Raw genomic sequence first — 12,324 nt, forward strand, 5'->3', positions numbered from 1 at the left:
GCACAGCAAACCCAGTCACAGAACGAGCATTATAATTCATTATTACAAGTGAATAAATGTTTATTTATGGCAAACTTTGGGAGTAGCTTCATTCTGAGACTACCTTTCTGGTAAATGTTGATCGATTTTTAATGTGGGATCCTTTAATGTGTACCGTTTGCTCTTTGCATGCAGAGTTGATTTGACCAGACGTGAGTGCTTTAGGGTCAAGTGCAGGTGGACATGGAAGTGTGTCTTTATTCCCATGGTAATGTGGCCCTGGATGAGCACAAAGAGGAAGTCCCGAGACCCGGGTGAGGGGCCAACCTCCTCACTTACTTGGATGTGACTTCGAATCAATCAAACCTTCGAACATGTTTCCTGTAATGGTGTTAACTGCTGTAGACAGAAAACGAATGACTGTGAAGGCATCTGCAAGCCCTGATGTACTGCAACATTTTGTGTGTGTGAGGGTTACTGACAACCAGAGAACGAGCGGCAGATTTGGGCCACGTGTGCGCATTAGAGCTCTCTGGCTGGCGGAACAGGAGTCGGCTTGCCCACTTCCCACCTGAGGCTCTGAAAGGGGGAAGTTTAGGAGGAAGGGTGTGAGGCCCAAGAGGAGACAGAACTCCACCCGGAACACAGCGAAGCTGTCAGGATCCTGGTCCTGGGGCGATGCCAGCAAACCCTTGGACTGGAGAGGACCAGAGCCGGACTGCAGCTTTTGTTTTCATTTTTCAGTTTTACAGGTGCTAAAGCCACTAACCAAATATGAAGAAGTCATTTGTGATGCTAGACTATGAAGAAAAAGTCAAACTTTAAATTGGATTAATTTATTCTGACAAAAGTACAAAGTATGGAAAACTAGTGTGTTTGGATCAGTTCAGACAGTAGAGAAAGTTTCACGCTAGCAGACTGGAGTTTTAGCACCTTTGAGCAGAGAGGTTCAGAGATGAGACAAGGGGCTGTCCAGCCTTCGGCTGCCCGAGGAGAACGAGTCCTCTGACCGAGGGTGTGCTGATCGTGGAACGGTGTGGTCATTTGGTTTCTTCTCTACATTGTGAGCACGCCACAGAAAACACAGAACAGGAAAGGTGTGCACTGGATTCACGGCTGGTGGGTAACGAAGATGGAAGAGAAACGCTGAGACAGGAGGAGGGAGAGCCGGGCGGACGAGGTCAGATGGACAGCCCGAAGGCGCTGACGATGCAGTACATGGTCTTGTTCTCCCATCGCACGGTGCAGCTCCCTGCGGGGCAGACGGCACCAAGGTCAGCAAGATGGGGCCACCTGACACTGACTTCTCCAAACACGCAAGGAGTTACGTCTTTGTGGTACATAAATAAAGAAGGTTGAGAAGTCTCTTTTCTACAAAATGTTTTAAAAGGTGACTCTGATTAAAAAAAAAATGCATTCCCATGCACTCACAGACACGAAACATCCAAGCTCACAGAACACCGCTTTGGCTAAGCCCGATCTCAGCGTGGGCCAGGAAGGCACTGCAGAAACTTCGGGGACCTAGGGAATGGGACGTACCGTCCGTAGAGCTGTCCCAGAAGCAAGAACTTGCCGTGTGTAACCCTGCCCCGTTCTTCTGCATAATCACGCAGGTCACTGCAATGGAAACAGCACTTATTTCATTTTGCCCACTTGGAGCATACGTTGCTCACACGGTTGGTGCTCATGATGCAAACTGTAAGAGTGGGTCGCTTGGCCCTATAAACACTGACCGATGGCACACGTCCTGGTCCTTCACCGCCCACTTGTTCTCAACACGCCTGAGCTGAAACCCCATGAAACCCTAGTGGCCCCAGCAGCCAAACTGACCAGTTTATGGCAGGTACACCCTAAGATGAAACAGTGTGGACGACACATGTGACACTTCTACAGGGAACTCTGAGGCTGGGCACCAGAGCGACACAGTCATTCCCTCCTGACACCAGACCCGCCTCTGATCAGTATTTCAAAACCCAGCACAGACAAAGACAGGAAACACAAGTCCATTACCAATGTATTTAAATGGCTTTCCCAGCTTGGTGAGATGGCTTAAAGTCTGTTCTACCACATTTGTGGTCCACTGGTTCACTTTGCTGTGCTGATAGGCATTGCCGCCGATGGCACTTTCTATAGCCTAGGAGACAAAGTACAGAGACACTCTTTTAGCAGAACACACCCTGACACCTTGCAGTTACTCCTCCTGAGGTCCATCGCCCTGAGAACTGCTGAAATACAGTCTGCAAAAAATACAAGCTTATTTGTGTCCATAAGGACTCCTTTGCAAATACAGTCACACCTCAGTACTTGGCTTCAGAACTCATCAAACCCTGTACTTGTAGCATTTTGACGAGAAAAAACTGTTTCAGCACTTAAGTGCTTCTCAGGGCTCAGCTGCATGTGCCTGAACTTGCATGAGTCACAACGCAGCGCCCGCAGGAGAAGCTGTCTCACCGCTCAGTACTCGGCAGTTTCAGCACTCCTCACGAGTTCCCGCCTACCGACGAGTACCAAGGTACCACTGTATACCTTTTGTTTAACAGTATCATATGGAAATAGTTTTATATTTGTTTTTAAGAATTCATAGTTAGATAGGGTCTGCCAACATTTTGACTGAATTTAGTGTTTATTGTTGCTATTAGTACCTGGAGAATAGCAACACTTTTCTGATGACGCTGGGAAATATTTTCTGTTTTCTATTCCTTTCTTAAAAGTATCTTAAAGATAGGGGAATCTGCATCAGTTGCTTGCACAATTAACAACGTACAAACCTCTCCAAATAATCAGTGTTTATAAATTCTTCCTTTATCCAGCATTTTCTGGGAATACGTTACCACATAAGTATTTTTTTCACATAACTAAAGAATGGGCCTATGTACTCCAACATGTAAGTTTCTGCTGCATTTCTTCTTTATTGCGGGTTTCCTGGCCTCTTCAGTGCTGCACGCGGAGGAGGGGTCACGCTGCGCACACACATCAGAGGTCATTCAGGAAAACACCTGGTGCCCGCTCCTCCTCCTGTTCAAGCTCAGGACATTCCCATCTGGTGATTTTCTGGGCCTTCTGTGCTGATGCCAGCGTGCCTGCTGCTGATAGCTTTCTTCTCTACCCCTGTTCCAGCTTCTGGGCTAGAAACCAGAATGCCGAGTTTTTATGACAAGTTATGACCTAAAATAAGCGATCGCCAAGCTCTGCCCTGAGGCCCGCAGAGAAAAACTGTGCCAGGACCTGAGTCGCGCCCCTTGGTGACAAGGGCTACTGCCTGGGGCATACGCCCAGCGATCTTGCTTTGAGGAACAAAAAGCTACCTACAGCCACACCTTGATTTCTACCTGTGGAAATTCCTTTCATCCTGGGACCCCGAGTAGTCGCGTTGACAAAGGTTGGTTGGTGCCCTGCTTCCTCTCACCCCACCACCCACTTACCAGCTCCTTTGGTCCTCCACCACGCCCTCCTCCCTCCCCAGCTCAGCACATACGGTGGGGCTGGGAGCACGGGAGCCCCTGGTTTAAAGGGGACAGGTTATTACTAGATCGGGGTACTGTCCAGGGACCTTTGCTCAAGCTAAAGCTCTAAATCTGGGGACCCTCCACACACACTTAGGGATTCACTGTTTTTCTGGGAAGGGGAAAAACCTGCCTGCAATTTTGGACCCACCCAAACTTACTGGTAGCCAACACTTAAACTAGCTGGAGTTCACAGTTCACCTTTCACTAGAGGAAAACGGGGGAGGCCCGTGATCCCGGGAAGTAACACTGTGACATTAACTGGTGCTCCCAGGGAGACTGGGGAGGTCCGCCTTCAACGGTCCTGCGGCCTGGTGACCGAGTCACACCTAACACAGAAAACAAGTGAGGCCAAAGGATGCACCGTAGCCAATGCCACTTCCCACAGGCCTAGTGCAGCCCACCCACTTCCTGCTCCCACATCCCTTCCCTGAGAAACACCATCGAGAAAAAGATGAAAGGCAACTAAAAAAGTCATGCCCGATGCTGAAAAATGTGGCAGAACAAAAGCATTTTGTTTTTTGATGTCCACAAAAATAGGTTGTGGTGCTTTATCACTCTGGCAGAAGGATCACTTCCAAAGCACATCTGTGACCTCAGATGGCACCGTTAAACTTGGATCACCTAATGACCTTCTTTTAGCCAGCTGGCTTCACTATCCGCTCAACTCACACAGCCAGGGGAAACCCTTTCTGGCCTCCTGCCTCAGGCTGCCCAGGTCTCGGCCACCCTCTAGGTCCCCTCACGGCTCCCCTTCTAGTCCACACCCTGCCACAGGGCCTCTGCACAGGCTGTCCGCTCCCTGGAACCCTCGCCCCTCCTGGCTGAGTTAACGCTACTCCTTCCCACTCCGGGGTCCAGTCCTGGCCTCACTGGGTGGGGCACCCACAGGGTGTGCAAGTTCGTCTTTTCCAGGGTTTTCCAGTGCGGTTACTTGATCTGCGCCCGCCTTCCCCGCCCCATACTGGAAACTCCTGGAGGATCACCTCCTGCACTCCCACTCAGCCTGTACTGTTTTCTGTAATGAGTGAAGCACAAATGTCCTTTTTTGTCTCCCCTTCTCACTGAGGGATACTGACCATATCGGGCCGTCTAGGAATGTAAGAAAAAGAACCACCAGGTCGTAAGTGAGTTGTTCAACACTCTTTCTCTGTAAAACCTTGGGAACATTTACTTGTATACCATGGGCCTTTTATCCTAAAAGGTTACAGACTCAAGCCTTGTAACATTCAATAATAATGCTAGTGTATAAAATTTCCTGTCTGATTTAAAATATATAATTTACATAATATGGGAGTAATTCTTATTTGGATATTCACTGAAGTAAAAACTGTTATTTGAAATGCCAAAACACAGGCTCAGTTGAAACAATTCCAAGACAGTACTTAAAACACATTATTTTCACTCACATAAACCATTAATCAAATAGTTTAAAAAGCAGGCACTTCCCCTCTTACCTCTTTCACAATGTTGCTCACTTCGTCAACAACGAACGTAGTCTGCAGGGAAGGAAACGAGCGAAGTTTGATTTGAGATTCACATCCACTGGAGCACGGATAATGTAAATTTACGTAATGAACGTACTTTGGAAATGAAGACCTTGGAAATAATCTAACCAGACCGTTCTTCTACCGAAGAAAGCATCACAAAGAGAAACACTACGAGGCTGGCTCTCTCGGATGCTCACAGAGCTGGGAGTGGCATCAGGAGACTACAGTTCACGTCCGTAGGATTCAAAGGTGTCTTGCTGTACTCAAGCCGTGATCCAAAAAGCTGACTTTAAACTACACTTTCATCTCTCCACTCATCTGAACTGGCCACTAGGATCACTGACAAATATCAAAGTCTAATGAGTTACTTGACTTTTGTATAAATTAACTGATCCTTCCCCTGCTGTAAACTCAAGACTGATGTTTGGGGTCCTTCTCCTTTCTCTGTGCTGCCCTACTGTGGGCCCACACACCCAGCTGCCAGCCCAGCCGGCCTGCCACAGAAGGTGGGGATGGGGGAGGTGGGCTGCCGGTGGCGATCTAGTGCCAGGAGCTTATAAATGGTCTCTTCTTTCCACACGTGGTGCCTGTTCCCCCTGAGCCCCGGGAACAGTACTGGGTCCCGGCCATGCCCCCCAGAGAGCGGGCCCTCCTGGGGGACTTGGGGAGTGAAGGCAGGAAGCCCTGCTGCTTTCTGGCCCTGAGTTTTCACCCTGCAGGCGCTGAGCACCAAGATCCTGGTCTCGCAGTGCGCGCCTTTCTCTCCGGCAGGGTCAGGCAGGGTCAGGAGCTGACCGCCCGAAGCCCTCTCACGTGCTGGAGACAAAGCCAACTCGGCCAGTTACTGAAAATTCGCAGTATCGTGGAGATTAAATTACGTCTCAAAGTTTAGAGGGTCCTTCCAAGGGACTTCAGTGGTCCTGAGCCACCTAGGAAAGCCCCTGTGTAACTTGCCGTGTGGCCAACACGTGAAGGGGCCTGGGGCGTTTCCGTGACCGCTCAGTGGAAAGCCCAGCAGATGCACACAGTCCCCGGCACTTCCGGCTGCCGCAGGGAAGGTGAGCGGGGCGGGGCGGAGAGGAGTCAGGCAGTCAGAGGCCCGGCGCGCAGACGGGGCTGCAGCGCAGCGGTCAGTAAGGACCCCAGAGTGGGTCTCGTCCTTGCAGGGTTCCCCTTGCCCTGCCGTTCCCCACACCACCAGCCGCGCCCAGCACCCCGCCAGTCACCAGATCTCAGGTAAGGGCTCTGCTCTGCGGGCCGCCCCTCCCGACGACCGCCAGCACCGGGACGCGGGCGGCGACCAGCTGGCTCAGAAATTAGATCCCAACAAAAGCTCCAGGCTCAGTCCTTAAGACTTAACCACTTTTTCCCCTCGAAACATGCCTGCTTAAACTAAATTTCCAAAAAATCGAACCTACCAAATTTGCCTACAGTTTCTATTTTTGACAAGCTGCATAATGCGTGAGACTCGATTTATGTGGATTTTACCCAGACTCATTTAGCAGGAAGAAAACGGGCCACTCTTCTTCTGTAGCAGCAGCCGCACCAGCTACATGCAGTGCCCGGCAGCTTCTCGGCCCGAAGCAAAGCCATTCCAGCAGCACACGGTCACCACGGTGTCTTCTGCTTGGCAAATACTTGTACATTTACCTGCCCCCCCCGCCCCGTCGGCTTTAGGGCAATGAAATGCGCCCCCCGCCGCCCCGACACACACACACACACGCGAGCTGGCGCACCGCCGGCTCAAACTCAGACTGGAGCGGCCGGCGGTGGTCCCAGCGGCGGTGAGCCCCGCACCGAAGCACGAGGGGCGGAACGGAAGACAAAGGCAGGCGCTCCGACCCTGCACGTCTACATTTTGCAGGGGGCCCAGCGTCAAATCTGTGAGGGGACTTGAGAGATGTCTGTCACTCTGGAGTGGGGTCTGCATCACTGAGGAACGACTGACTGCACTCCCGGCGGCCCGGGGTGCGAGCGGGAGCCGGGACGGAGGCGACGCGGAGCGAGGGGTGTGGGGCGCACAGGGCGTGCGCCACGCCGGGGCCCCGCCCGTCGCCCCGCCCCCCGGGCAGGTCGACTACACCCGGAGCTGGCCCGGCCGGGTCACCGTGAAGCTCTCGGCCCTCAGCCCGCGCAGTGGACGGCCGCTGCTCACGTCCAGACGCGGCCCAGGTGTCCACACACGTCCTTGGGTGCCCCTGCCCACCCGGGCCTGGGCTCCTGGCCGCTACCCTTCCCGTCGCCGACCGGGCGGTTACCTCTTCCGCAGCCTGGAAGTCTTCCATCTTTCCTCCGGCGCCTCGCCTCCGCCTCCCCTAGCAGAGCGCACTGCGCCGGCGCACCTAGGCCCCGCCCCTGTGCCCCGCCCCTCTGTGCCCCCCACGGCCCTCGCAGGACCTGGTCTACCCCTTTCTGCCAAAAGGGCGCGCGGGGCGGGGACTCCGGTTTATCTCCACCTCTCGTGCTCCCCGGGCGTTGGTCGCGGGAGCTGAGCGGCAGGGGACTGGACCGCACCAACCGAAACAAAACAAATGTACAAGGCCAGTTCGGGAGGGAAGAGTCGGCCTGGGCCCTTCCTCCAGCTTGTACTGGGATTTGTGGATTCTCTTGAATATTCAGACAGACTCGGACACTTCCTAACAAATTGTAATGTGACTTGGAACCTTGATGGGCAGTGTGAGATGTTGGTTACAGTCCCTCTGGGGGTCCAGGGTTAGGAAACTTCAGCTCTGCTAGAAAATTTCCTTTGGGGAGGAAAGTTTTCCATAGAAATTAATTTTTTTTTAGTTTTAAGCACCATTGGAAAATTTGTAAAACGCTGCACACTTCCTGGCCACCTTACCCAGAATGACTTAAACGTACACTTGACTTGTATACAGGGGTCTTCATGAAAATTAGTCATTGCACCGCGCTCTGGTGCAATGTTCTCCAAGAAGGGCTGGGATATACGTGCCTGCCTGCACCGACTCCGAGGCTAAGATCTGTGACTTTGCCGACCATTTTTTTCTGGTTTTACCACGCCCTTGAAGTCAAACTGTCACTTCTTACCTCTCCAAAGCACAGTTGCTAAAACCCACTTCCCTTCCCCCCAGGAAGAGCTGGCCACAAGACCCTGAGACCTGGTGGAATTAAGCTGCAGAGCTCACATTCAACCCATCAGCAGCCCTTGTTGTCTCTGCCCTAAAGAATCTAATTTATTCACTGATGCACCCCCTGACCCTTCAACTGTGCCTGGCACATAGTAAGTGCACAGTGAAAATTCACTGAGTGAAAGCATGCTTTCCCCACAAGTGTAAGTTCAGCCTCATCCCCAGTTGCAGAGAATGGGGGCCCAGAGGAAGATACAGTCGCTCGCCTCCTTTTGGGAAACGGGTGGAGAAAGGAGGGCAGAGCCGTGAAGGACACAGGCTGCTGTGCCCTGGACCACCGGCCTGAGCGAGGGGGCCTGCTGGTGGGGACAGAGTGCTCTCCCACACCTGGTTCCTGCTTCTCGGATTCTGAACTTTCTTTACGTTTTAAGTTTTGCTCTCTTCCTGTTATCTGGCTTCAACTCTCCTGTTCCCACATTTCAGGCTCATGCCTCAGTGTACCTGTGATTCTATTTCTCACATGTCTTTGTTTTGTCTTCCTGACATTCCCAGCTTCCCCTGAGATCATTTGAGGTGGTCTTCTCTGTCACTCGACCCCACCTGCCTGCTTCTGGGGTTTCGGGGTCCCCACGCTCCTGAGCCAAACAGGGGCCTTTTCAGTCTCTTCTAATTTTCTCCTCTGCCTCGAACCTGGAGGAGCTAAGTGCCTCAGAGGGATGTGCAAAGCAAGAGTGAACAGGTGAGCATCTGCAATGAAAGACCGCGAGGTTTGGGACATATTTTAAAAATTGCTCCACAGCCTTTTAAGAATTCTGAATCCTAACGAAGGTCCCGAGTGACTCTGGGATAGTGCACTGGTAATGCAGAGGCCTGGTGGTGGTGTGACTGAAAACCAGCCGCATGTGCACGAATCAACAGAAAACATGTTAGTGTGGATTTTAAAAGACCTGCACGACATCGCTATATGCATTGGGTATCACTCCATTTTTAACTACCAAAGAACGTCCATGAAACGCTTATGGTGTTCGGCATACTGTGTCTGCCCCAGAAGTGGGTAAATTGGTCTCTTTATCTTCTGAATGATTTCTTCACTCCCCCCCCTCCCCCCAGCACACATTCACTGAGCATTCACTTTATGTTGGCCTCTGCGCTGGACCCGAGGCTACAAAGTTGACTAAGATATAGTCTCTATGGAGATTTTTTAAACTACTTTTCTGTAAGCGGGAGGTTGAATTCTCTAGGCTCAGTGATGTTACTGCTTGGGGAGATGCAGCCATAGGGCATTATATTCTGCCCGATGAATGTGCACGCTAGGGGAGGCATTTCAAGTCACGGGGGGCACTTGGTCCACTAGCTGCCATTCCCAGCAGCCCCGATTGCCCAAGAACAAGTGTCCACCAGATTCATGTCTGCTCATGAATCGCTGGGATTCAGCCATATTTCAGAGTAATGTTTAGTCGCTGCACAGTAAGTCAGTGGAGTGATTCTTGGGTTTGTTTTTTCAATTTGGGAGTTAGCTGTAGATTGGAAGATAGAGTGTGGCTTCTTCCTTCGAGTCCAGTCTCCTAACCACAGACTCTTTAGAAATAGGGAATGGTGTTGACAATGCCTTTATTTAGCAAGTGTGGGCCTGATAATCCTAGCCATGTCACCTCAAGAAATAAATCAACGGCCACGGTTGGGTCCCCCCGGGTAGTTTATGATGCGCAGTCCTTCGCCATCCAGATCCACCCCGTGGGTGTTCCAGTTTTCCATCCTTTCTCTGTGCCTGGGAGTGCGTTACCGTAATGTAGCATGGAGCCATGCTAAGTCAATACTACTACTACTACTACTACTACTACTACTACTACTATTACAATGAAGCTAGTAATACTAAAACACCCTAGTTTCAGCAATTGAATGCTGTTGGGAACAGAAAATAAACCAGTGGCTGACACATTTCTAAAGTGAGAATCCTAAACTGAGAAATCACATGATAACAAGATGATGTCAGCTGGGAAACACAGTGGGACTGAAATATCTCTGTACCAACTGGAAATGGTTGCTCGGAGCCCCTTGGGTCCCTCTCCTCCCAGTCCTGGCTACCTTGCCCCTTCTCTGGGACCCCATCCCCAAGATTAACCACTAAAGGATACCTTGAGGCACAAGCAGGAGCCTTCAGCTGGCATATCTTCTGACTGGTGGACTTTTGTGCTGTAATAGGTATTAAATAGTGTAACAGTGCTGGGTTCGTGAACAAATGCTCACACTATGTCCATCAGCATAGGCTCAGCTGCAGAAACAAAAGACCCTAGACTCTTGGTCTTTGATGACCACAAGGACGTGTTGTCAGCCACAGGTATCACCTCTGCACATGTTTCATTGTCCGGAGCAAGTCTCTCGTCCACTCCTGTCCTTACAGGGCAGGGACACCTAAGGGAGAGGAGAGCTGCCACCTGCCGAACGGAGCACGCGTGAGGTTTCCCTGGGTGATTCAGCATCTCCACGCTCTCTTCGCCTGACTCCTGCCCATGCACCCACTCGGCTGCTCCCCGACTTCCACTGCTGTCCACTGTAGTTCCCGGGCCAACCCCATGTCAGCTCACTTTACTTTCAGATGTGATCTAATTGAACCCGTCCCATGTCAACACCCAGGCTTATCCCGTCTTTGCAGGCTCTTCCTTGTGCCCAATGTAGCACTAGATAACTGGGGGGTGGGGGGGGCTTACCATCACAGTTTGTTTATTTTTAAAATTTTATTGATTATGGTGGGATTGGCTGGGGTGGGGTGGAGGGATGGGGAGAAAATGCAGACAATTTGTAACTGAATAAAAATTTAAAAAATAAATAAAAAGAAATTTTATTGATTATGCTGTTACAGTTGCCCTGGTTTTCCCCCTTTGCCCCTAGCACCCCCAACACCCCAACTCCCTCAGGCAATCCCCACACCATTGTTCATGTCCATGGGTCATGTGTATAAGTTCTTTGGCTCCACAATTTCTTATACTGTACTTTACAGCCCCACAGCTATTCTGGAGCTACCTATTTGTACTTCTTAATGCCCTCATCTCTTCAGCAATTCTCCCCCAACCCCTCCCATCCGGTAACCATGAAAATGCTTTCTGGATCCAGGATTCTGTCTCTGTTCTTCTTGTTTGCTTAGTTTGTTTTTTAGATTCAATTGTTGATAGATATGTACTCTTGCCATTTTGTCATTCATAGTTTTGGTCTTCTTTTTCTTAAATAAGTCCCTTCAACATTTCATGTAATAATGGTTTGGTGATGATGAACTCCTTTAGTTTTTTTTCTTGTCTGGGAAGCTCTTTATCTGCCCGTTGATTCTAAATGATAGCTTTGCTGGGTAGAGCAGTCTTGGCTGTAGGTCCCTGCTTTTCATGACTTTGAATATTTCTTGCCAACCCCTTCTAACTGCAAAGTGTCTTTTGAGAAATCAGCTGACAGTCTTATGGGAACTCTTTTGTAGGTAACTAAGTGCTTTTCTCTTGCTTCTATTAATATTCTCTCTTTATCTTTAATCTTTGGCATTTTAATTATGATGTATCTTGGAGTGGGCCTCTTTGCATCCATCATAATTGGGACTCTCTGTGCTTCCTGGACATAAATGTCTATTTCCTTCACCAAATCAGGGACTTTTTTTCATTATTTTTTCAAGTAGATTTCCAATATCTTGCTGGCACCACGATGCGAATGTTGGAACACGTGAAGTTGTCCCAGAGGCTGCTTACACTACCCTCATTTTTGGGGGGGTTCTTTTTTTTCTTGTTGTTCTGATTGGTTGTTTTCTGCTACCTTATGTTCCAAATCATTTGATTCTCAGCTTCATCCACTCTACTGTTGTTTCCCTGTAAATCGCTTTTTGTTTCAATTAGTGAATCCTTCATTTCTGACTGGATCTTTTTTATGCTGCTGAGGTCCTCACTCAGTTCCTCGGGCATCCTTACAACCAGTGTTTTGAACTCTGCGTCTGGTAGATTGTTTCTCTCCCTTTTGTTTAGTTCTCTCTCTGCAGTTTTGATCTCTTCTTTCATTTAGGCCATGTTTCTTTGTCTCCTCATTTTGGCAGCCTCCCTGTGTTTGTTTCTATGTGTTAGGTAGAGCTGCTATGACTCCCTGTCTTGGTAGCATGACCTAATGTAGTAGGTACCCTATAGAGTCCAGTGGCACAGCCTCCCCTATCACCCAAGCTGGGTACTCAAGGCGTGCCCTTTGTGTGGGCTGAGTACACCCTCCTCTTATAGTGGAGCCTTGGTTGCTGTTGGCAGG

At 50.1% G+C, this 12,324-nt stretch overlaps 2 protein-coding genes across 3 annotated transcripts in view; one reads left to right on the forward strand and one right to left on the reverse strand.

The window, feature by feature from the left end:
- Positions 1-799: 799 nt before the first annotated feature.
- DYNLT1 (dynein light chain Tctex-type 1) lies at positions 800-7,340 on the reverse strand. Of its 2 annotated transcripts, none has more exons than XM_024552004.3 (5): positions 7,231-7,340; positions 4,940-4,981; positions 1,990-2,113; positions 1,519-1,596; positions 800-1,231 (listed from the first exon to the last, which is right to left on the reverse strand). In XM_024552004.3, exons 1-5 carry the CDS (start codon positions 7,255-7,257, stop codon positions 1,161-1,163), a joined length of 342 nt encoding a protein of 113 aa, XP_024407772.1. In that variant the 5' UTR covers positions 7,258-7,340; the 3' UTR covers positions 800-1,160. The 2 variants fall into 2 exon arrangements, with proteins under 2 accessions (XP_024407772.1, XP_045044882.2); XM_045188947.2 differs by having other exon boundaries at positions 1,411-1,596.
- SYTL3 (synaptotagmin like 3) overlaps positions 6,091-12,324 on the forward strand; it is a 71,569-nt gene continuing 65,335 nt past the window's right edge. Inside the window, exon 1 of the mRNA XM_045188943.3 lies at positions 6,091-6,208. The gene's annotated coding sequence lies outside the window, so the exon portion shown is untranslated. The remainder of the gene's footprint in view (positions 6,209-12,324) is intronic.

The sequence above is a fragment of the Desmodus rotundus genome, chromosome 11 (assembly GCF_022682495.2).
Source record: "Desmodus rotundus isolate HL8 chromosome 11, HLdesRot8A.1, whole genome shotgun sequence".
NCBI classification, from domain to species: Eukaryota; Metazoa; Chordata; class Mammalia; order Chiroptera; family Phyllostomidae; genus Desmodus; species Desmodus rotundus.